Here is a 25,511-nt window from a genome sequence, read left to right on the forward strand (position 1 = left end):
GAGGTGGTGCTCAAGCCAAGCATTTATGGTGAGAACTGTAACTTCTAAGTGGTCTGGAATGCTGTTCTGGATTGGCCAGTGCATTCTGTCCTCCTGGCAGGATTTTCATGGAGAAACACACTGTAAACAGAAGGTTGCTGCTGAGCAGGGGGACTAGATAGAGTCTCAATCTAGCTAATATATCTCCAACCCCACCAACTCAGCAGACCCTGATGTCATAGCCTGTAGGGCTAGCTCCTCTGTGGGGTCTCAATCTAGCTTTGATATATTTATTATCTCCAGGGTATTAATAATGCAAGCCCCTGCCAACTCAGCAGACCCTGGTATCATAGCCTGTAGGGCTAGCTCCTCTGTGGGGTCTCATCCAACAACGGTGTCCCTGTGGACCCTCTCCTCTCCCCTTGCCACACTGGCATGACAAGTGGGTTTTGTTTACGCCTCTCCTTGTGGTGATAAAAGCCCCTGTTCCACACCCCCTCTTGCCGGCCTCCACCCCTTCTGTCTGCTGCCAGTTTGCATGGTGTATTTCCAGCAACTTGCTCCTCTCCTGCACAGATATGCTTCCAGCCTCGCCTCTCCTGGGCTCTGCTTCATCTAGACCCACCTTGTACTCTGGTGGGGGCCAGGGGCCTGGGATGGTCTCCCCCTGTCTGCACCTGGGGGGCACCTCTGATGTGAAGGTCCTACTCATCTGGTTACACCTCTTTTCTTCATTAATCCATTTATTTACTTAGATATTTCTTGAGCACTGACTATGTCACACACTGCACAGGGCATCGCAGTTACAGTGGTGAGCAAAGTCCCTACCCTATGGCCTGTGTTTTAGTGGAGTAGATGAAGTGACAAGATCTTTGTGAGCCATGATAAATGAATGCTGGGACAGAAACAAGGTTGATCAGACGGCCCTCTGAGAGAGTGACATGTGAGCTAGAGGGTGCTAAAGAGTGAGGGACCACAGGTTTTGACAGGGACCCGCGAGCAGCGCTGTTCTTTCTGTTCAGTGCTGGTGGCCCGTCCAGCTGCGGCCAGGAGGAGTGGGTGGGTCTCGCCCTGTGGACTGGAAGACTGAGACCCTCCTTTCCTGCCCTGTGGGTCATCATGGCCTATCCATCCTTCTTCCATTGCCATTGTAGTAAAAACAGTGACTTCCCAGCGTTGGTGAGATGTGTAAATTTGAGTTACATTGTTTTTCATGGACTAAAAGTGATACACAGTGACTCAGTATAATGTATGATGAGTGTGCCCAGCATGTTGTAGGGGTACGAAAACGTTTGAATGTGTTAAAGTGATGTCACAAATGTTTGAATGTGTTTGAATGTGTTTGATGTGCACTCTGGTGAGTCCTCAGCCCTGCAAAGGAATGTCACTCGCAGAGGAGGAAAAAAGCCCCTGTGGCAGGTGCGGGGTGTCTTATCCCAGGCCGAAGAGAACCCTGGGAAGAGATCTGTTCTAGAAACAGTAGTAGGGTTCCTCAAAGAGGCAAACACAGAATTACCACATATCTGGCAATTCTGCTTCTGGGTATTTATCAAGAGGAGTTAAAAGCAGGGACACATGTTTGTACCTGCCTATTCAGAGCAGCTCTGTTAATAATAGCCATGGATGGATGGATAAACAAAATGTGTACATACACAATGGAACATTATTCAGCCTTAAAAAGGAGTGAAGTTCTAACACACTACTACAATGAACCTGGAAACATTATGCAAAGTGAAATAAGCCAGACACAAAAGGACAAATATTGTATGATTGCACTTAAATGAGGTACTCTGTAGGCAGATTCATAGAGGCAAAAAGTAGAATGGTGGTTACTAGGGGCTGGGGGAGGGGCACGGGGAGTGCTTGTTTAGTAGGAACAGAATTTCCATTTGGGATGATGGAAAAGTTCTGAATGGGGGCAGTGATCTCCACTCAACACCATGAATGCACTTAATGCCACCCAATCACATGCTTAAAAATGGCAAAAGGAAAAATTTATCCATGACATTGGTTTTTGTAAGTTTTTTTTTCTCTAATTAAAAAATAAACGTCCTGGCTGGTGTGGCTCAGTAGATTGAGCACCAACCTGCAAACCAAGTAAGGGGTTGCCAGTTTGATTCCCAGTGGGGGGGGGGGGGGAGGAAAAAATAAAGCTGATCTGATAAACTTTTTTAAATAGAAGGAAGAATTCTATTACAATGCAACAACTGCTCATTTTGGTGCTAACATATTGCATGTTTTCCTGTTTTTATTAAAGGATATTTCCCTGAAAACAAAAGAAATCTTCGCCAACCTGGCACCGTTTTCGGAAGCTTCAGGTGATGGAGAAAAGCTAGTTCTCAACCTGGAGGCACTGAAGCAGAGACGATTTCCACCAGCCACAGAAAACTTTCTTTACCATCTAGCTGCAGCCGAACAAATGCTGAAAGTCTGACTGTGTGTCTGAACGTATCGCTGAGGACCGATGCAGAGCTCTGTGACCGTGATTCTCCATTAACTGTGTAAAATACTGAGAATAACAAAGAAAATGGTATATTTTATTGATTTATTTGAAAGTATTGAGGTTTGACCTGAAAAGCACTGAAACACACATGAAAACACTTCTGATTTTCTCTTTGATTAGCCTCACGCCCACCGTCAGTGCCGGGCTGAGCACTGTGACTGCCACAGATGGGTTGTAGGTGGCCTGTGGTCCTGGAGTCAGAGAGAAGGGCTCTGTCAAGTTCTCGTGTAAATCACAGCAAGTCCAAACGCCTTCCTTATCATAAGTTCCCGTTTGTCTCATTGTGCTCCACAAACTAATGTTTATTTTCAGAAAGCTGCCTGAAATTTTGCTTTGTATTCTTCTAGGAAGAACTTCAATTCCTCATGAGGAATTCTACTTTCTGAGCCAAACTACTAAGTTTTCTGCAGAACCGTCTAGAAGATCATTCAAAAGACCCTGCAGTTGCACTTTCTTATAGATTGTTTTTCTTGGCCTTTGAACATTTTGCCTATTTTATGAGGGTTTTGCATAGATTTTATACTTGAGTAGACAACTTTAATAATCCGTATTTATACCGTCTCAGAGGTAAGCGTTTGGCAAACTTAAGCCATCAGTACTCTTCAATTAACCTTGTTGCTAGCATTATTATTTTGGAAAAGATACCAGTCCTCATGTGGCAGAGTAAATAAGCAGCCCACTTTAGACATAAATGTCTGTATAACTGAACTAGCAACTTTACGTAGGTGGTGAAGGAGAGTGAGAATTAACTTCTTCAAGGGCCCAAACCAGAGAGCATCTTCGGATAATTCCAGTAAAAGTAACCTGGCCACCTGTGAAGGTAGCCGTTCCTGTCCAGGTCTGTGCCTTCCTCATGGCCGGGACCTAAACTGCACACTGAGCAGGACCAGGTTTGTGCTTGTCACTTCAGTGTGTGTATCCATACTGACTGTGACAGGTCACTTCACAGTCACCACTGCTGTCTGCCTAAGTTTTATCCAGGAAATGTTTGCAGAAAATTGTGTCTTTATTGGGTCTTTCATTTATTCTTGCTGTTAGACTTTTGTTTAGTAAAAATTCAAAGTAGCCCTTTCCCTCCCTCTTTGGGTAGGGGTGAACCTGAAATGAGATTTTGTTTACTAAGGCAAACAATTTAAAATTAAATCTGCACTTTATGGAAATGAATACTAACATCTTTTTTTGCTCATTTTTGTATTTCTATATTAGCTAATGATCAAAGTTGTTAAAATTAAAAATGTATGATGCAGAAATAAAATGGAAATATTTTGATACTCAACAAAGTTTTAGGTAGATGAGAAATTGTGCCCTTCCTCTAATTCTCCCCACTCCAAAACAAAACAACTGTTTGGCAACTGCAGATGTGCTGGGGGATTATGAAAAGACCTGTTTGAAAGGGAAGGGGCCCCGGCAGGTGTGACTCAGTTGCCGTCCCACAAAGAGAAAGATCGCCATTCGATTCCTGGTTGGCACACATGCCTGGGTCATGGTTTGGTCCCTGGTCCAGGTGCGTAGGAGAGACAACAATTGATGTTTCTCTTCCTTTTTCTCCCCCCCCCCCCTCTAAAAACAAAATCTTAAAGAAAGTGAAGGTTCCTTTCCTCCACCCTTGGCTCGGCCCATTGTGTCCCTGCCCTTACCCTCCCTCGCCCATTCCCAGGGCTGCTCCTTCCAAGTGTCACCTTTGAAAAGAGGCCCTCACGTAGCCACTTTCCTGTCGGTGGGCAAGCCTTCGCCTGGTTTGCACATTCTGTCCTGTTTACTGTAAGCCTGGGGCTATCCTGAGCCATCTAGTAGGATGATTTTACTAATTTCGACCATTTAGGCTGTTTGTTGTGAAACCCTTTTCACCACCATTCCAGCCCGAGGAAACTGAAAGGCCAGACATCAAATTGGATGGTGTGGGGCAAGGTGTGGTGGACACGTTCCTCCAGGGTGCAGGTGTCTGGGTGCCGACTCTGCAGTGCCCTGGTGTGTCCTGGACGCACAGGACAGTTCCTGTTGTCAAGACAGTCTACAGGGGCACAGGGTCTGCAAATGGGCCGTCGTGCTGTGGTGGGGCAAGTGCTAGACAAGTGCTTTGGGAGCAGCACAGGCGGGGCACATGATTCAGCACCGTGAATCCTGGAAGGCTTCCAGGAGGAAGAGACTGATGGCCACGTCAGACCTGAAGTGTAAGCAGGAGTTAGCCCAGAACAGAGCAAAGTGGGTGTGAAGGCCCAGGGCAAAGAGAACACAGCCCGTGAGGAGCTGGGTGTTGCTCCAGAGGAAAGGGCGCAACAAGAGATGAGTAAGGCAGACCCCGAAGTGCTAAGAAGTCACCGAAGGCTTTTAAGCAGGTATGGTTTAGAAGAGCCGGCTGGAGCACAAATTGGAGGGAGCCAGACAGAAATCAGACGAGTGATACCAGCAGGGGCTGCTGTTGGACTGAGCTGGGCTTCAGGGGTGGCCACAGAGTGAGCTGCAGAGAGGACTCTTGGCTCAGTCTGCTGAGTGGGAGTGGGGGGAAGCGGGGTAAGGGAGCCGACAGTGATCCTGGCTGATGCAGGTGTGATGGGGACACTTCCTGAGGTTGGGCAGTCTCAAGCAGACACCCAAATGGCAAAGTGCAGGGGCAGCTGGCTGTGAGCCTGTTGCAGGGCGGAGCCAGCCCAAAGACTGGTGGAGCATCCAGCCAGCAGCGAAGTGGGAGGTGAGGTGCAAGCAGTGAGTAGACAATCTTGGAAAACATGTGGCTATGAATGGGGGTTTTGCTTTTTCAATGAGGCAGGTGACTCAAGCAGTTGAACTACTACTGGGAAGAAGCAGACGGGGGACACAGAGAGACCCTGAGGAAAGAAGGGACAAGCCCAGAACCTAGGGCCCAGCTGACCTTGCGTGGAGAAGAAAGGCCGGGTGTAGGTGGAGGAGGTTCGGTGCCAGGAAGTTCCACGGCTGGCCAAGGGCCTTGGTTTAGACTGTGAGGCCGGAGGCAGGGTGGTTTGCCAGTCGGGAGAAAGGAGCTGGGTGGCAGGTGGCAAAGATTTTGAGCAGTTGTACAAAATGGGAGCAAGCTGACCCAAGGAGACAGGCTTACTTTGGGGGTGAGGCCTTTACTGGCTCACCAGAGGCTCACGTTTACCTGGAAATGGCCCACTGATTTTACGCCTGTGCCCAGGGCTTCGTGGACCCTTCATGTCTTCAAACATTCAACTTGAGACGAGTTTATTAGTAATTTCACAGTGTCACCTCACAGGCTGACAAATCGAAAACGGAACCTGAACATCACCCACCCCCTTGGCAGTCCCGTGGGGGCTGGGTGGACAGGACAGCGGACAGGACAGCCTGCCCTTTCTCTTCCTCCATCCAGGCTTCAAAACCGCAGGCCCGACAAGCCTTGACAAGGTGTTTGCACCTGTGCCTGTAAGCTACCCTGTCTGCGCAGACACCTCGGGGGGTTCCAGGAGACCTCTGGCACCGTCCTCAAAATTGAGACCTTGAGAGGAAGGTTTTCCAGCAGGAACCAAGCAAACTCACCTGAACTCACCCCTACACCCCTCTGTTATAGAAGAGTTCTGTCTCTTCTGTTGCAGACTGGATCTCCTCTTCCAGTTTACCACACTGTATCTGAAAAACACAGTGCAGTTCTTAGTATTTACAGGAAGAACTTTTCTTGCCTTCGAAGCCAAGGGTTTTTTTTTGCTTTTTGTTTTTTTAATTTCAGAAAGCATTTGTTTTATGGTCCAACTTTTTTTTTTCAGTGATGTCTAATTCAGAGCAAAAAAACACAACCTAACATTTTAAAAACATTCTTCTGGAAAATTCCAAACATAAGCATATGTGGAAAGAATATGAGCCTTCATGTACTCATCACTCAGCTTTAACTATTAACTAAACGAACTGCCAATCACACAAGATTTAAAACCTGTGAATGACCCAACCTGCTGCTAAGCCGCTGCTCTACTCTCTGAGTATCAACGCAATCAGAAGTGATTGTTTGCAAGGAGTTCACTTTTACTGCAATCTGACTCTAACAAGCTGTTCTAAAAGGGACTGTGAGAATTGAAAATATTTTTTTTCTATTTCATTCTGTTTTAATGAGAAGCTACTCCTCTCTCTACCCCTGTCCCTCACCACCCTCTTTTTAAAAGATATTTTATTTATTTATTTTTAGAGAGGGGAAGGAAGGGAGAAAGACAAACACCAATCAGTTGCCTCCTGCGCACCCCCCAACTGGGGACCTGGCCTGCAACCCTGGTACGTGCCCTGCCTGGGAATGGAACTGCCAGAGTTTCAGCTGGCAGGACAATACCCAGCCCCACTGAGCCACCCCAGTGAGGGCACAACTATCTTAAAAGTATTTAAAACTTCTGTTATATGCTGGCAAAGTTGCCTGAATTAACAATTTTATAAACCTAAACTTCAGAGAATTTGGGTTTGGAACAAAAGCATTCCATAAACACACAGGGTGGAGCAAAGGTAGGTTTTACAGCTGTTTGTACACAAAATAATACAATAGTTACTAAATAATAATACAAGAATAAACTGTTTTGCATATTCATGATTGTAAAACTACTTTAGCCCCACCCTGTAAGTGCTTTGAGAGCATGACTGATTTGTAACTTCAGTGGCACAAACAAGCATTTGAAGTTTTCAGACAGGAAATGCCAGAAATCGCTAATATCTACTACTGTTGACAGTGTCCTCTCTAACAGATAGAGACTGAGTCTCAAAGAGTGTGAGCAAGTTGACCAAAGCCATGGAGGAGCGGGGTCTGAGTCCACGCAGGCTCACTCACCACAAATGGCAACACAGCCTAGTCTATAGAACTGCGCAGTCCAATACAGTAGCCACCAGCCCTGTGTGAGCACTTAAGTCAAAATTACATTACGCTTGCCCTGGCTGGTGTGGCTCAGTGCGTTGGGCATCGTCCTGAAAACTGAAAGTCACTGGTTTGATTCCCGGTCAGGCCACATGCCCAGGTTGCCTGCCAGGTCCCCGGTTCAGGGTGTGCAAAAGGTGGCCAGTCCATGTTTCCCTCTCTTCCTTCTCCTCTCCTTAAAAATAAAATCTTTTTAAAAATTAGATTCAACTTAAAATTCAGTTCCTCATTCACAGTAGCCACATTTCAAGTGCCCAATGACCACATGGGGTGGTGGCCACCGTGTAGGACCCCACAGATACAGGGCATTCCCAGCACCGCAGAGACTTCCGCTGGGTGAGGCACTGCTCTGGAATGCGACCGATTAAAATATCCCAAAGTTTGTTTAACACCCCATAAAAATGTTTCTGATATACCATCAAAAACACAGAACCCAAAACCGCACAAGCGACTGGGGAGATGGGATTCTGTGTAAACAATGTTATTTTCCTTTAGGCTTTGGCAGATTTTTTAGAAGGAGAATAATTTCACTCTCATAACGAGGAGAAGAGAAAGTTACTTTTTAGGAGAAAATCAAACATGGGCACTTACCCGTTCGATATTGGGGAAGACGCTAAAGGAAACCGGCACCATCAGCCCCATTGCCAAGATGGTACAAGACAGCTTCAAGGTCCACAAGGACTGTGGGAATCGCACGAATAACTGGGTCCTGTAAGAGATGAGGGCACCGGGCTTCTTTCAGGGGTGGGCCCTCTGCCCTACTGGAGGCCAGCTGTCTCGCTCACTGGCGCCGGGCCCGGGGCGGGGGCGGGGGGACCCCATGTGCGTTTGCTCACTGGAGTGCCCCACCACCCTATGGGGTTTGTGTTGCCCTCATCTCTTTCACATAAACAAGAGAAGGCAGCCAGCGTCCGGTCACTGTATTTTGCCATGTATAAGGCGTATAAAAACACGGGTGTGCATTATACACAGGGGTGCGCACTACACACGGCAAAACACGGTAAGTCATTTGTCCAAGATCCCAGAGCTCAAAAGTCAGAGGTCAGATCCTAGAGCCCGGGTTCTCCACCCAGGGCTACGCTGACACATGTGACGTCCTGACCCTGACCTTTTCCAGTGTGAGAGACAGTGTGGGAAGATGCAAAGCACCCCAGCCCAGGAGTCAGAGCCCAGGGCCCTGGGGCACGAGCCAGGTTCTGCTACAGACAGACCAGGTGCTCTCAGGCAAGTCGCTTTCCCCTTCTGAGCTTCAGGTCTCTTCAGGTTTGAAATGAGAGGGTTGCATCAGCCACAAAGGTCACTCCAGCTTGGACACCATTACAGCCATGGGATGGCACGTGGTCCTTCTGGGCACTGCAAGGTCCCTGGGAAATGAGGGTCCTTTCTCTGCCCCAGGCAGCCAGTGCCATCACACAGGCATCCAGGGACTGACCAGAGGGCCCCAGTGTCCCAGGAGCCAGCTCTGAGGCCATCTGGAAGATGCTGACTGAGCTAAGTCCCCATGCCCATCTAGCAGGACTGATCGTGGGAAGTACAGTTGGCACTGCCCAGAATGCCGCTACTTCATGGAAAAATGCTCCTTACATGGTTCTAGCAGGTGCTTCCTAGCTGACCACGCTAAACAGAGTGGATTGGTTCAGCAACAGGCAGGTGGCCCCACATGGGCCAATAAAAGCCTTCCCTGGGAGTTTGTGAACTGAGTGGAAAACGTTCCTGCCTCCCCTGGGGTGTGCTGTGTTTTTCTCTCCCTGGGACATGGTGAGGATATAACCAGGACACTCACAACCCTCAACAACATGAAGAATCCAGTGTGTGGCAGGAGAGGAAAGGACTGTCCCCACACTTCAACTTACGTTCAGCTGCTGTGGGCCCCACTCCCTGCCTGTACCCAGTGTCTAACCCAACACTGCCCCGCTTCTGGCCTGAGTTACTGCAAGCTGGGCTTCTCGGATCCCCTGGCCCCACTCCCAACAGGCCATTTCTTGCATCTCAAAAGAGATGACAGTCTCCCAAATCTGGGGCCACTTAAGCTAATTGAATACGTGCCTGGAGCAAAGATGGGAAAAGAGGCCTGCGCAATGCTCACAGCACATCAGAGCGGGGGTACCTGTAGATCAGCCAAAGCCATCATTCTACAAGTGAGGAAACACGCCTCAGCAGGTGCTGGGACACGCCCAAGAACACGGCGCTGACCGAGGACAGCGCCTGGGCTGCCCGCCAGGTTTGCTGGCACAGGCGCATCTGGAGTGCACACCTGCCCCACGTTAATCCTGCCGTCTCAACCGTAACGAGAGCGTTTGGTAGGAAGACCACAGAAGCACCGTCTTCCCGTCCCACCCGCCAGGCTTGGGTTTGACGCGTTTTTGTAAGGATTTTGAGGGTGTCTTACTGTTTATAAAAGTGTGAGAAGACTTCGGGAATCAAAGCCGAGGTGCCAAACAGCATGGCTCTGGATGCGGCTGTGTCTTTAACGGCCTGGTAGAAAGGGGAAGAAGGCAGCTTAGGACTCGCAGTGAGATGATTTCCAGGCACCCTGTAATTCACGAAGGAGACAAGCAAAGAGCAACTCTCCTTCTTCACTTAAAAAAATAACACACCAGGAGAGAGGTGGGGGCAGCCCCTGACATGCATGTGTATGTAGGGCGGCTGGGACCGATGCCAGGAATGACTGAAGACGGGATTCACGCCCCACCCTCCCGACATCACAGTGGGCTCCATCGGTCCGCCAACCACTCCGAATAAAATGTTAAGTATAAGTAAAGACAGCTGACAGACAAATCCTCTCCTAGAACCAAATGGCAGGCCCCTTGGCAGAAATGCTGGTTTTTGCCAATGAGGACCAAGCTATGTTCTCCTTTAAATCCAGTACTCTGCCACTGGCCCCCCTATCCGGAACAGCTCCCCAGTTATTCCCACCCCTTCCACTGGGGGAATGCTCCAAAAGCCAGGTCAGAGTGCACCAGCACGGGGTCACACCCATGGGGAACATGCGTGAGTCTGCCTGCACACACCCATCTTCTGTTTGTGCAATTAAAAGTGTGCTATGGTGTCCTGGTTGGTGTGGCTCCATGGACTGAGCACTGGGCTGCAAAGCAAAAGATCTCCAGTTCGATTCCCAGTCTGGGCAAGTGTCTCAGTTGTGAGCCAGGTTGCCAGTAGGGGGTGCATGAGACGCAACCACACATTGATGTTTCTCTCCCTCTTTCTCCTTTCTTTCCCCTCCATCTAAAAATGAATAAATAAAATCTTAAAAAATAATAAAAGTGTGCTATGCAATTTTATTGTGCACAAACATGTATGTAAAGTGTACGACATTCTGTCACCTCTTCTATTACATACATCATGTAGTGAACATTTAAAGACATAACTTACTGTATGGGCTTTATGCACAAAATCCTGTGTACTCAGGACAATGTAAGAGACTTTCAAGGGGAATTACGGGCACAGGTGACACCACGTTAACTTCAGAACCCAGACCCTGGGTGGGACACAGCTCCACATACAGCGCCACTCGGTGCAACAGAACCGGCACAGAGGCTCCCCCAACCCCCGCACTCCCATTTCCACCTCCCAGGCCCACACCTGCTATCTGCCTGTCACATGAATGCTCGGCTCGTCTGACCCTCTGCAGCGCATGCCTCTCCCCAGCGATGACAGAGGGAGCCAGGGAGGCGGGCTCTTAAAACACATTTTCAGAAACATTACATAAAACTGCTCCAGGCCAGGAAGAGAAAAGTGACTGAGAGCGTGGTGTGTTTCAACGTCCGTGGGGTGAGGCCGGCCTGTCTCCACGTGTCCCCCGTGCACGGGGAAGACACTCCAAACAAGACAGCCGTCATTCGGAAGCACTGGGAAACCAGTTCCAGTTTGCGCAGAGTGGCTTCCAAGGCCAGGCAAGGGGAAACAACATGGCCCAGGCCCCTGAAATCTGATCAAAGGTGCCCTATTACAATCAGATATTGCTGGTTACGCAGTTTCTGAAATTTTAGCCAAAGAAAATAAACCTTTCGGTGGCAGGGAAATGATAGAAGAAGGCTTATGCTTACGCACAGCTGCAGACACTTTATTCTCAAGAGAAAGATAAACTTTTTTTTTTTTTAAAGCGGACCATCAAACCCTTCTTTTACCCTAAGTTGGCATTCGTGCAAAAAAATGAGGTTCCTCCCGGTGAGATGGACTAGATACCAAGACAGATAGCAGGGCCCGAGGTGCCTCCCCGCTGGGAGGCGCAGCGCTCCCAGCCCCTGGAGAGAAGGGGTTTGGACTGGTGACGGTGTCCGGACCCCAGCGCGGTGCCTGGTGCACCAGAGGGGCTGAGGAACAACTGTGTATTAAACATCTGTTCTCTCTTCAGCTGTAGGAAGAGTTCCCAACACCACCAACACCCTGTAGTTAAAACAGAGTTGAAGAGCCCTGGCCAGTGTGGCTCGGTTGGTTGGAGCATCGACCCGCACACCAAACAATCGCAGCTTCCATTCTTGGCAGGGCACGTACTGAGACGGAGGGTTCGATGCCCAGTTGGGAGGCCTATGAGAGGAAGCCAATGGATGTTTCTCTCTCACATCGATATTTCTTTTGTCTCTCTCCCTACCACTTTCCTCTCTTTCTAAAAGTAATGAAAAAATGTGCTCAGGTAAAAATAAAAAAGAATAAAATAATACTGAGTTAAAGAGAAACGCAAACATACAAGGTCCGTCTGGAAAAAGTCCAGCCACTGTTAAATATAATGAGAATGGTTTGCATGACATTGATGTAACCTGGCAGCAGCCACAGAGAGCGGACTGGAATGCTCATGCGTGAACAATGACAACGTCACTGTACTAGTCAGTGGGGGCGGTAGACACCACTGAGTGAGCACGTGGACTGTGTAGCTGTCACATGGAAAACGACAGAGCAATCAGAGCAATGAATCTGCATCAGATTTTGTGTTCAGCCTGAACATTCCTCCACAGAAACTACTGGGATGACTCAGAAGGCTGCAGCTATGGGCAACTGGTGATTGACTGGCAGCTTCATCCCAACAACACACCCGCTCATGCATCACTCCTCATGCAGAGTTTTTGGTGAAACATCAAATCACCCAGGTGACTCAGCCCCTCTACAGCCCAGATTTGATGCCCTGCAACTTCTGGCTTTTCCCTGAAATCATCTTCAAAAGGAAAGAGATTTTAGATCATCAGTGAGATTCAGGAAAGCACAAGAGGGCAGCTGATGGCGACTGGGAGAACTGTGTGAGGTCTCAAGGGGCCCGCTTTGAAGGGGACCTAGGGGACATTATCCTATGTACAGTGTTTCTTGTATCTTATATCTTCTTCAATAAATGTCTCTATTTTTCATAGTGCGTGGCTGGGTACTTTCTGAACAGACCTTGTATGTCCAGAGAGTTGCGCGTGAACATTCAAAGCAGCACTGTTTATAATGGCTCCAAACTGGGCACAACCCAGTATCTACTGCCTGGAGAATGTGGTACAGAAATGTGGGAGAACGTGGGAAAGCAGAAACGTGGTACACATACCCTGGAACACTGCTCGGCAACAGAAAGCCGGATGAACTGTGGAGGGGCCTCGAAGGTCAGCGATGCTGGACACGGAAAACTAATGTGCACTTCATTTACATGAAATTTCTGGGAAAGGCCCTACTATGAGGACATAAAGCAGATCAGTGTTTCCTTGGCATTATGGGTGGAAGGGGAGAGTGACCGACCATCACGAGGGAAATTTTTAGGGTCATGAAAATGTTCTAAAATTAGGGTGATGGCTGCCTAACTGCTTAAATTGATTAAAACTCATCAAACCATAGTCTTTTTTTTTTTTAGAGAAGTTTTAAACATTTTAGAGAGAAGGGAAGGGAGGGAGGAAAAAAAGGAGAGAAACACGGATCAGTTGCCTCTCACCCACCTCCCAACCGAGGATCTGGCCCGCAACCCAGGCATGTGCCCTGACCGGGAATTGAACTGGCGACCTTTTGGTTTGCAAGCTGGCGTTCAACCCGTTGAGCCACAGCAGCCGGGGCCCAGGCCCAACTACAGTCTCACAATAAACTTCACAGTATGTAAATTACACCTCAATAAAGCTGTTAAAAACATCTCTTCAGGGTGGTTTCTTAGGCACAGAACCTTCACTTCGAAAATGAAGTATTTTATTTCTGGCAGAAGTTTCCCTCCTTGATACTGGCAATTACCACGTCCCCGCTGTAATTCATGCAGAAAGGTAGCCATTATTTTGAGACAAGCTAATTTGAGGGACTGGTAGAGACACGGTAGCACGGGACTGACGGCTGGTAACTCAGCTGTGAATCATTGCTGGAATTCAGAGCAACGCGTCTCACGAGCCGAACAACGATGCGTTTCCTGACCGAACCAGCGCCCTCTTTCCCCAAGCTCCTCTGCCACCCACGTGCTGGGAGAAAGGCTGCCCCGCAGGCCCTTCTCTGGCTTCGTCTCAGGCTGCTTCATGTTGCTTTTCATGCTGTTTGCAAACAACTGCTTCACATTACAACTCTTCAGCTGAAGTCGCTGCCCAGGAACCCCCGAAAGATCTCATTTGTTACAAAAAAATCTTTCTTACAAAGTCCATACCCAAAATAAAACTACCATAGGCTTCTGGAGGTCCTTAGAGCTGAATGTATACAAGTCAGTGTTGAAATGAGCAAAAGAATAAGCTATTTAATAATAAAAAGTATCAAAAACTGAGGACTTTTTAAAGAGTTTTGGGCCACAGCATTGGATATTCTAAGGCCATCCCTGACAGCAACTCAGGCCCGAAAGATGAAGAAATCTGCTGTGAGTGAGAGAGGGAGGTTCTCGGGGGTGCAGAGAGGGTGTCCCCTGACTTCCATAGCACAGAGCAGGCTGCGAGGGCGGATGCTGAGCTTGCAGAACACGATCTCACATTCGCTCTGACCGCTGTGGCTTAGCCAGTGGGGCTTTGTCCCGCAAAGCAATTCCCAATCAGGGCACATGCCTGGGTTGCAGGTTCAGGCCTCAGCTGGAGTACAGGGGGCACCTGGTCAATGTTTCTCTCTCACATCGACGTTTCTCTCCCTTTCTTTCTCCCTCCCGCCCCCAAACCAAATTTTTTTAAAAATCTCACACTCCGAGAGGCCTAGCATTTGGCAGACACCCATCTGTAACAGTCACTCTTATGGGTCCACTCGGCGAGGCCACAGCTCCCACTTAATCAAATGCTGCGGTGGGGCTGTTCGGTAATCGGGTGACTTTAAGTAAAGCAGCTCAGTGTGGGTCGGCCTCACCTGATCAGCTGAAGGCTGTAAGAGCAAAACCTGAGGTTTCCCACAGAATCACTTCTGCTGCAAGACTGTAGCACCAGCTTCTGAGTTCCCAGCCTATAGGCCTGCCCCACGTATTCCCAGCAGTACAACTGCACGGCCAGTTACTAACAATAAATCTCACCATGTATCTGTATGTAGACAGGCAGGCAGACAGACAGACAGGCAGGCAGACAGACAGACAGGCAGACAGACAGACATCCTATTGGTTCTGTTTCTCTGGAGAACCTGTACTAATACATGATCATTTTTCCCCTAATTTTTATTTATTTATTTTTAGAGAGAAGGGAAAGGAGGGAGAAAGAGAGGGAGAGAAACATTGATGTGTGAGAGAAACATCCACTGATTGCCTCTCATACCGCCCAAGTGGGGACCTGGCCCGCAACCCAGGCATGTGCCCTGACTGGGAATCAAACTGGCAACCTTTTGGTTCAGAGACCGGCACTCAATCCACTGAGCCACACCAGCCAGGGCACGATCTTTTGCTTTATTGTTTTACCATCACATGAGGACACACTTACTGATTTTAGAGAGAGTGGAAGGGTGGGGGAGAGAAAGAGGGAGAGAAACATCAACCGGTTACCTCTCTCATGCAACCCTACCAGGGACTGAATACACAACTCAGGTATGTGCCCTGACGGAGAATCGAACCCGCGACCTTTTGGTTTACAGGACAACGCTCCAACCAACAGAACATGGGCCAGGGCTAATGCACAATCTTCTAAACATCACAGTGCACGACATAAAATCCCTCTCAGCATGAAGGAAGATAGGATAAGAAAAATCGGATGGGAAATGTGAACTCGTTAGCAGCTCTCAAACAGAAAATTCGATTCTTTGCCCAAAAGGTAAGCACTGCTGCATCTCCCTACCTTTGCCCCGGCTTTTCTGGAATAGCCTATGACCTTGCCTTCCTTGTCCATGACCTCGATCCCTCGCGTAGTCTCCAAACTTCGGGATGCAAGAACATTCAGTGCACTGACGTGGGCTGTGGATTAAAGAAGAGAACACGACAGAGATGAGCTTCGGTCCAGTGAGAAGACACCTTTTCTGGGGTCAGGTCTCTTTCTCCAATGGCTGTGCTTCCCCCCAGAGGTCCCCTGACTTGTGCTGGGCCAACCAGGCTGTGCCCTGGGCTGCGGAGCGGGGTCAGAAGTGCTGGCCTGTCAGTCTCAGATCGACTACGACCCAGCCCTGGGTCCCAGCACCCCAGAGAGTCTAGCCCGGCTCCCTGACAGGATTCCAGGAGAAACCCCGGGGCCCCTGAAATACACCCCTCTTTTTGCTTAAGCCACTTTGTCCAGATTTCTGTAACGATTTCCCAAACTTTACCATTAACTTTCTGCCAACTCTTCAAAGTACTGGTTCTCAAACCCAAATCTGCAGCGTGAATTAGCGAACCTGTAGACTAGCAAACTTAAAGTAGTTGGTTAATATCTCTGCCACTCCCTTGGGGTTAGATCTCTGCTGTTTCCCTGCGACCCTAGGAAAGTTACTTGATGTCCCCCTGCCTCAGTCTCCTCATCTGTAAATGCAAATAATATTGCCCACCCATCAACTGCTGTCAGGGTCACATGAAACGATGCATGTAGAGAGCTTGTGCAGACAATCTTTAAAGCATAATCTGTGTTTCCAGGTTTATGCTTGTCCTTTGACAACTAAAGGGGTGCCTATGGAGAAAATGTCATCTCTCCAATCAAAGATCTGAACTGGGCCTGGGGGCACCTGCCAGCTGCAACCGGTGGGGTGGCTGTCCTCAGCCACTGTGCGGCCTCAGGGCCCTAGAGATGGGGAAAGGCTCAGAGACCACAGACTTCATGCTTCCTACTTACCGAGAATGACGACAGGCAAGGCTCTTCTTAGCAAAATGTTTTTCAGCTCATACTTTATTAGGAGTAAATGAGGGACTAACTAGAAAGGAAGAGAGAAAAATCATTACCACGTGGGGCTAAAAATCAGCTGAACACGCACAGGGAACAGCAGGGAACCGGCGTCAACCTCATTCCTACCGCAGGTCAGACCATGGCCAGGCACTCCATGTATTTTTATGTTTTATTTCTTTTTAAAGATTTTATTGATTTTTAGAGCGAGGAAAAAGGAGGGAGAAAGAGAGAGAAATACTGATGTATGAGAGATACATCGATCAGTTGCCTCTCCCACACCCCCAACTGGGGACCTGGCCCACGACCCAGGCATGTGCCCTGACTGGGAATCCAACTGGTGACCTTTTGGTTCCCAGGCCAGCACCCGATCCACTGAGCCACACCAGCCAGGGCTTGTTCTGTATGTTTGAATCCATGCAGCACTAAGCTATTCTCCTGATCATCAGAGGGATGTGTGGAGGTCTCAAGAAAGGACACTACCTTGTCCAGAGTCACTGTGCTATTCAGGAATTAAGCCAGGGTATAAACCTAGGCTCATATGACCCTAAAGTCTATTATTTTTAACCATTACCATATCCTGACACCCAACATAATATACAACGTGCACACCATGTTTACGGAGCATAAACTAACTTTTCAAAAAAAATAGCATATGCCTAGAAACTCAAAACACTCACATAATTATATGAGGGTGACAAGACTGCAGGTGGCTTTATTTTCTTCTTTATGTCGTAGGCATAGTTTACGAATTGTTTAAAATGGGATAAAGATTTGTAATCAGACTAAAGTTTTTATTTTATTCTGAGGAAAAAAAAAAGGAAAGAATTTAAAAATACCTACTGCAAAAAAGGTTGTAGAAGCAACGGCTCCTGCCCCTAGCAATACACTCTCATATAGGTGACGATTCTAGGGAGAAACAACAGTATCTGTTCAGCCAACGGCACAGTTTTACCCAGGAAAGATAATGAAAACAAAAAGTAACTCTCAAAGATACAATACAAAATTGCAACCCCGGGGCCTCCGTAGCACTTACGTAACTGGCGTTTCCGTTGATGATGTTGAATGCTGCGCTGTAGCTGCAGAGAGACAGCTGCGGAAAACAGAGGCGCACAGGTCACACACGCGTTTCAAGAGCAGAACTCAGTCATCGCAAAATCAAAATCATTGCTACCTGAGGTAAAATCATGGACTTGAGGCTTTTCCCCGGCACCAGGGACAAAAATACCTTTAAAGACAAAAAAATGCAGAGTTACAGTGTTTCGAAGGAATGAGAGCTTGTAAGAGCACAGAAGTCCCCCGGGGAGATGCAGGACTGGGGCCTCCAGGAGCAGGGACAAGGAGAGGAAGGTGTGAGGCAGGGGCCGCAGGTCTGGGGAACAGTGAAACTGAGCACCACCTGGACACTGAGGACACCTGGGGTCCCTCGGGGGTCCGTCTCTGAGACCGGCAACTGGGCAGGGCAGCTGAGAAGGATGCACTTCAAGGGGACACGGACACAGACACAGGGCAGGTGTGGAAGACTGACGGGCATGCTGTCACTTTGTGAGGGCACCCTGGGGGAGCCACCGAGGGGTGGGGCCTGCTGGGGGCAAGTCCAGGTCCCAGTGAGGGCCTGTGTCAGGGTGACTCGCCTGGGGAGAGAAGGTCAAGGGCCACTCTGTGGGCTTGTGGCATCTTAACTCGTGGCTCTCCTCCCAGCATGCTTTGGGCTTAGCGGGCGGTCAAAGGACCACCCTGTGATGTGCTGGATGCCTGACCGGCTAGGAGGGGGAATCCATTACTGTCTGTCAGGTAGTCACGGGACAGGGGTTGGAGCGGGAACTGAGGAGACGAGTGGACATCTTTCTAACCCCCCCAGGCTGCCTCCCCCGCTGACACAATGGCAAGGAGGGGCTTACTCACCATGGGCGTCATGAAAGGCAGGAGAGCTGGGGCAGAGAAGAGAGTCAGTGACCACAGAGAGGCCAGAGGGGCTACCCCGTCCTCCCAAAACCTCTTCTGCAGCCCCCCGCCATGCATGGACATCAAAGGATATTTTTCACTCACTCTTTTAATTTTCCTAATAAAAACAACTATACAAACATGGTAAGAGTGTAAATCAGTGCAGTACAGGAAGACCTAATGAGGCTCCCACCCACCAGTCTCCCGAGTCCCTGTCACCGAAGGTAAGCAGTGTTACCGGACACCTGCTCACCCCGCCACGTGACTTCAATACATCTGGGACACTGTGACTTATAACAAAACGTGAAGTCGCCCTCCTTCCCCGCTCCTAGCACAAAAGATCCTGCAATGCTCAGAATTTCCAGAGTGAGAAGGCAGCCTGGTGAGCATGCCCCTTCCACCCCACTGGAGCTTGTGGTGATGAGGTGACTTTAGGGGAGTCCCTAAGGCTGGGGGCTGGTTGCCAGGGCAACCAACCAAGTGATGAGAGGGCTGGACCATTCAGCCCCACTCCCCCAACCTCCAACTCAAGGGAGGAGAGAGGGGCTGGAAGTTTAGCTAATCACCAACGGCCAGTGATTTCACCAGCCAGGACAAATAATAAAGCCTCCATTTAAGAAGACTAACAGACCCTGGCTGGTGTAGCTCAGTGGCTTGAGCACAGGCTGTGAACCAAAGGGTCGCCAGTTCGATTCCCAGTCAGGGCACATGCCTGGGTTGTGGGCCAGGTCCGCAGTGAGGGGCATAAAAGAGGCAAACACACATTGATTGTGTCTCTCCCTCTCTTTCTCCCTTCCTTCCTCTCTACCTAAGATAAATAAATAAAATCTTCAAATAAAAAAAAGGCTGACAGAGGCGGTCTGGAGAGCTTCTGGTTGGTGAACACGGAGGTGCCGGGAGGGCGGCAGCCTGGTGAGGGCAGGGAAGCCTCTGGCACCAGGCCGGTGCCCTCACCCCTCACTCCCGAAGCAAAGGTGCTTCCGCAGCCCCGGACCCTGCTCTCCCCACACCCTTCAAACATCCTTCCTAAGCTGTGGTTTCCAGACTCACTGTCAGAAATCCTCCTCAGAAAAGAAGTTAAAATAAGGCAGAGTTTTGTGGCTATTGGCATCACACCCCACCCCATCACACCCCACCCAACCCGCATTCGGAAAGTCAGCGTCGCTCACCTGCAGGTCGGAAAGGGACGGGGATCAGTTTGCTGTCGTCGGGGTGCACGGCTGACTGCCAAGAGGGAAGCACACGGTTAGTGAGATGCTGGTTCTGTTATTTTAGGGCTAAAAACTTAGAAGGGGCTGAAATTTACCAGACTTCTCTTCCAAGCTTCGCGTATCTAAAAGGAGAAAACACAACAATAGCTTTTAAAGGTGGCTCGGCCTCAAACCAACCTCTCCAGGCTCATTTCCAATACTGCCTTGGCTCCACCTTTCAGGGGGCAAAGGGCACACCTGCCAAATACCAGACGGACAGAAAAATCAAAATAAACAAGTCAAACAAACAAATGAACTAACAACAAATCAAAATAAACAAGTCACACGAACAAATGAACTAACAACAACCAAAGAGGTGATCCACATAACAAAAATGACCTAAACATTAAAAAGCCCCAAGGCTCTGACCTTGGAGAACTCAAGGCCAACCAGGAGCTTACCCCTCGGCAGGCTGTATGTAGACAACACACCACTACCCAGGTCACTTGCAACAGAGCCAGCCTGGGAGCCCAGAGGCCCAAACATGTTCTTAGAAAAACTCCATTAAATCTACAAACTCTCCATTGGCTGCCTCATGGGACTGATGTTTGTGGGCTCTGCACAGCCCCATACACTCACTGCAAGGTAGGTAACAAACACTGCGTTTGAATCTTCAGGCGGGAACGAAGTCCTGTCCTGGATCACTACCTCTAACAGGAAATGGATTCAGACTTCTGGGGCCTGCCTGAATCCTGGAATTCGCCATAGGGCTACAGGAATCAGCTCTAGCGCATCCCCACTAATATCCACTGCACAGGAAAACCCTATGATTTTCTCCTTATTACTAGTTTCTACTCCTGGTACCTACTACTAATCTGATTTATGGGAAGGAATTCTAACTACAATGAAAAAACTGACCCACTTTCCAAAAGCAGGTCCCTTATTTTCAATGGCAAAGCTCCACCAGGTTTCAGACCATCTGAGGGCAGAATCACCCAAAGACCGGTCCTGAACCAGGTGCACCTGGGCACTCGATACATACCTTTTGGTCCTCCAAGTCACGAATAGCTGCATCTCCATTTGTTAACAATAGTTGCCTTGATTTCTCTATTTTTCCCTAAAATCAAGTATAAAGGTATCAAGCCATTAGCTCAACATAGCTCAGGGTTATCCACAGATTTTAAAATGACATGCTTATCACACCTGATTTCAGTGGGACGTGCAGTCAAGGCTCTCTACCTCTTGGGGGTTTCCGTGAGGACAGTGCCCTGTGTCGTCGATCAGACCTCCCAGCAGCTGACCCTGCTGGTGCTACCCTCTCCCTGGTCTCTGACGTCAACTGTCTCAGTGAATGATACCACCGTCTACTTGTCTGGGCGAGTCAGAAACCAGAAGTTCCTTCTCTCTCACTCACCCCCTCGTCTAATCAGTTCAGTCTTATTTCCTCTCTTTTTTACTTAATTTAAGGGGAAAACTTAAATGCAGAAAATACAAAGAAGCCCTGACTGGTGTGGCTCCGTTGGGAGGGTATTATCCCACAAAGCAAAAGGCTGCTGGTTCGATTCCTGGTCAGGGCACATGCCTGCGTTGTGAGTTCGGTCCCCTGTCGGGATGCGTGTGAGAGACAACTCATCAATGTTTCTCTCTCACACCGATGTGTTTCTCCCTCTCTTACTCCCCCCCTTCTCTTCTAAAAATAAATAAAACCTTTTAAAAATTAAAAAAGCAAATACAAAGAACAATTATATATTTATAATTCCCCTCACGCAGAATTAACAACTGTAAACATTCAGTTATACAGGCTTCTAATTTTTTTTCCCCAAAAAGAACCAGCACCCCAGTTTCATTTTCCTCCCCATCCTATGCGAGGTAACCACTATTACAAATTCAAGATATAAATTTCCAGTCCTTTTTTCTTACATGTATCCATAAATAATATGAAGTGTTGGATGTTTTATAATTTGCATAAGTACACTATTTATGCATCTTTCTTTTCCACTAAACATCACGGATACCATGTTTTCCTATTTAACATCATATATATTGTATGTTTCTACTTCACACGTGATCCCTAGATCATCACTTTTAACAGCTAATCAATATTCCACTGTATGAATATACAACATTATATTTTTCCACTGACGGACATTCAGATTATTTCCTGGTTTTCTCTCCTATGAATAAGGCTAAATGCCCCTCTGGGGCTGGCCCTCGAGGGTCCTTACTGGTGACAGGACCTCTCCTCCACATCCCTCAGCCACACCTGGTTCAAACCCTCGTCTTTCATTTGGAAGCTCTGCCTCCCTGTGAGCTGACCGCCTCACGTACAGTCTGGACCCCTCTGGTCACAACACACGGTGACCAGAGAAACTCCCTGTCACAGAAACACTGCCCTGTGGGCCAAGTGCAAACTCGTCTGGTCTGAATGACACACAAGGACCTTCGAGAACTGCCTGGATCCCCCTCACAAAAAGCCCCAGGGACTGGGTGACCTGCTCTCCTCCCCTGGGCTTTGCTTACAGTGCCCCAGCTCTCTCAACTCCCCTTCAACACCCTCCTCCAATCCCGTGACACCCCACCCTTTGATCCCTAGATCAGGGTCTGTGATGAGTGTGGCCCGTCTGTCTTCCATTCCCAGGGAGGTTAGTCTGATCCCCTGGAACCCCCAGCACCGGCCCAGGGCTCGGGAGGACCGGTTCCCTCTCTGTCCACTTTCACTTGCCGCCCTTCGGGTCTCACAAGCTCACTGGAGGGAATAAAAACACGCCGATGGGTGTGTGTGGGTTCTGGTATTTCGCCTACTTTCAAAAGAGACGCACAGACCTCCCGTTTCAGAATAAAACGTAAAATTCATGATCTCTGAAAACAAACAAAAAAAATACTTACAACTGAAATGACCAAATTTGTAGGATCCAATAACTCTGTCCACTGAAGAAACCTCTGAATAAAAGACTTGGGGGGGGGGAGCACCCAACAGGTTAACAGAGCAGGACAACAAAGGTACACGGTACTAAGAACTGCTAACATTATTTCTGAGAACCTAGTGGGGATGTCTGCCTGCAGCATCTCCTGAAAACCCCATCCTCCAGGTACAGCTTGGACGGGCTCAGGAACGTGCTGAAGGGAACCCAGTCAGAAAAAGACCCAGCAGGCTGGGCTCTGAGCCACTCCACTGCCAAATTGCTCTACAGAGCCCTGGCTGGCATAGCTCAGTGGATTGAGCCCAGGCTGTGAACCAAAGGGTCACCAGTTTGATCCCCAGTCAGGGCACGTGCCTGGGTTGTGGACCAGGTACCCAGTAGGGGGCGCAGAAGAGGTACCTGCACATTGATATTTCTCTCCTCTTCCCCTCTAAAAATCTTTTTTAAAAATCGCTCTGCAGGAATTAAACGGTTGACAGGTGGAGAAAGGAGGCATGTTTTGCTCCAGAGTCCCCAGACTTCATGGTGGTTCCGGTCTGAGTTCTGGCTCTGCAGGGACAACTTGGGCTCCCTGTCCCTTCTCTATTTCCCCAGCTAAAACAAACAAACAACAACAAAACAGCCTGGGCCCTACTTTAGGTAAATAAGGGCTGAAGGAGAACACCCTAGAACTGTGCCGTCCAATCAGCCACATGTAGCTTTGGAATCCTTGATACATGGCCAGGCCAAATCGCGATGCACTGTATGTATAAAATACACACCAGATTTCCAAGATTTAACCATAATTCGAAAAAAGGACGTAAAATATCATTGCAATTTGAAAAGTTAATATTTTGTATGTACTGGGATAAATACAACATATTAAAATTAACTTCGGATGTTTCCTTTGGCCTTTGGTAACGTGGCTCTCAGAAAACTTTAAATTATCCGCAGGGCTCCCACCATGCTGCTATTGGACAGCGCCGGCCAGACACTGCATGGAGGCGGGGCCTGCGGGACCGGCCTCACGTGTGAGTGGCCCAGCCTACCGATGTTGGGAGGCCGGGGGCTCCCCGGAGGACCCGTTCCTCCCCAACTTAGGCAACCCGACACTCAAAAACAGCTTAGGCAGCAGTGGGCAGACAGCTGCAAAAGGAGACTGCCTCCTCATTTGGGGAGATCTGCAAGGTGACTTTGTGGGGACCCTTCCTAGCCAGGCCTGGGGCAGAGGTTGCATTCGGGTAACAGCCCTGGATGTTGGCTTCCGGCAAGCCAGGGATTCCCTAATGTCCCCTCCCAGGGTCTGAGGTGGGGAGGCGGGTAACGCGACCACGTGGCCTGCTCAAGGTCACGCGGGCCAGCCGGCGACTCCACGCGTCGCGCCCCACCCCCAGCCGCGCGGTCCCAGGCCCTACTTGGCGTTCCGTGATCCAGAAGCGCACGTTGGGCTCCATGCGTCCGGCGGTGCTGCTGCGCCCCGGAGCCGTGCGCCCCCAGGCTTCCTTCTACTGCTTCTCTTCCTGGGAATCTACGTGATGGCTGGAGAGGCCGCCGCCTGGCCGGGCGCGGAGGAGGAGCCAGGCAGCGTGCTCCGCCCCGGGCGCGCGTGCGTCCCCAGTTCCAATCCGGGCCGCGCACCGAGTCTTAAGTGGCCGCAGGTGGCGGCTCCTGTGTCACCGTTTCCGAGCTCCCAGGGCCCTGCACACCTGCTGCTCGGTGTCACTGCCTTCTGGCGCCCCAGTCCCCGCGCACCCGCTATTCTGATGAGCCCACCTCTCCCACAGACCAAGTCATCTTGAGAGTAGCCTGCTTCGTCCCACTTTCAGGGCGGGAGGGGCACTTCCCAGAAAGTCCCCATTTCACAGCAGCAACGCAAGCTTTTGGACATCCCCTCGAAAATTCCTTCTGTTGCCCTCTGAAGCCCAGAGTACAGATATTGGGGATAGTCAAAACTGGCTACATAATTTTCGTGGCCCAGTGAAAATTGAAAATGAAGGATTGAGAAGAGTCGACATCAGAGCGTTAAACCCAGCCTGGGCCTTGAAGCTGGCCCTGGGCAAGTTTTTCCTCCAGCTCTGGGGCAAATCCAGGTCTTTCTGTTGATACCAGATCAAGCAGGGGCATTTGGTAGAGAGAAAATGCATCTCCCTTCTTCCTGTAGCCCCCTCTTCCCGCCCCCTCACTGGGATGGTAGGTGTTGTGTGTTGGTGGAAGCCAGTGTGGATGTTTAGGGTGACGGCTTGGGTGGAGGGGGTCCTCAGGAGTGCTGGGCTGGGGACCCAGCACCACCCATTTCTTGGTTGTGTGGTCGGAGTCAAGTCAGACTCCCCAGGTGTGTTTACTCACCTGTAAAATGAGGATAATAATAGTACCTGCCTCAGGGTTTGGGCCCCCAACACCCAGCCAGCCTTGCCTTCCCCTCAGGGAGCCCGGAACCAGGTCAGGGTTCGCTTCAGGCCCACGTGCAGCTCCTTTGGCTCAGCGGACCTGGCTCACTTTTCAACAACCTTCCAAAGTTCACCTCCTCTTTCAGGAAGCCTTCCCTGATGCCCAGAGCTGGGTAAAGAGCCCCTCCTCGCCTCACTGTTCCCCTGCGACCCAGGAAGGTATTTGCTGTACCTGGTAGTCAGCACACCTGTATTACTGTTGGCCCTACCCGCAGGTGTCACAGACCCAGCCCAGCTGACCTCTCCGCTACCCTCTTTGGACCCTTACAATCTAGTCTTAACCAAGGAGCTAGCGATCCTACGAGAACAAGTTGCTGTAACCCTTCTCAAAACCTGATGTTTCCCATCTCAGAACAGAACCCAAAGTTCTCGGTGTGCCCCCTAGGGCACTCTGGGCTCATTACCATTCCCCTCATCCGCTGCTCCGTGAAGTCACAAGGCCCTTCAAGTCTCCGTCCCCACTAAACTCCTGCCTTGGGGCCTTTGCCTGGAACCCTCTTATCCCCCGACTGCCCTCACTTGG

The 25,511-nt window shown here is 49.4% G+C and overlaps 2 protein-coding genes across 5 annotated transcripts in view; one reads left to right on the plus strand and one right to left on the minus strand.

The window, feature by feature from the left end:
• DENND10 (DENN domain containing 10) overlaps positions 1–3,646 on the plus strand; it is a 19,223-nt gene extending 15,577 nt beyond the window's left edge. For both annotated transcript variants that reach the window (XM_037132858.2, XM_037132860.2), the window contains one exon: positions 2,237–3,646. In XM_037132858.2, the coding sequence (XP_036988753.2) occupies positions 2,237–2,413 (177 nt within the window). In that variant the 3' untranslated portion in view covers positions 2,414–3,646. The remainder of the gene's footprint in view (positions 1–2,236) is intronic.
• SFXN4 (sideroflexin 4) lies at positions 2,191–24,116 on the minus strand. 3 transcript variants are annotated; one of them, XM_037132862.2, is made up of 15 exons: positions 23,957–24,116; positions 22,528–22,593; positions 20,684–20,758; positions 19,758–19,784; positions 19,621–19,675; positions 18,413–18,438; positions 17,682–17,735; positions 17,544–17,600; positions 17,351–17,416; positions 16,460–16,538; positions 15,500–15,615; positions 9,730–9,815; positions 7,932–8,049; positions 5,996–6,085; positions 2,191–2,488 (listed from the first exon to the last, which is right to left on the minus strand). In XM_037132862.2, the coding sequence occupies exons 1-14, from the start codon at positions 23,993–23,995 to the stop codon at positions 6,008–6,010; spliced, it is 942 nt and encodes a 313-aa protein (XP_036988757.1). In that variant the 5' UTR covers positions 23,996–24,116; the 3' UTR covers positions 2,191–2,488; positions 5,996–6,007. The 3 variants fall into 3 exon arrangements, with proteins under 3 accessions (XP_036988757.1, XP_053524456.1, XP_053524455.1); XM_053668481.1 differs by lacking the exon at positions 22,528–22,593; XM_053668480.1 differs by lacking the exons at positions 20,684–20,758; positions 22,528–22,593; positions 23,957–24,116 and adding an exon at positions 20,071–20,259.
• Positions 24,117–25,511: the final 1,395 nt, after the last annotated feature.

Source organism: Artibeus jamaicensis, unplaced genomic scaffold, assembly GCF_021234435.1.
Source record: "Artibeus jamaicensis isolate MK-2021 breed Jamaican fruit bat unplaced genomic scaffold, CSHL_Jam_final contig_490, whole genome shotgun sequence".
In the NCBI taxonomy this organism is placed as follows: Eukaryota; Metazoa; Chordata; class Mammalia; order Chiroptera; family Phyllostomidae; genus Artibeus; species Artibeus jamaicensis.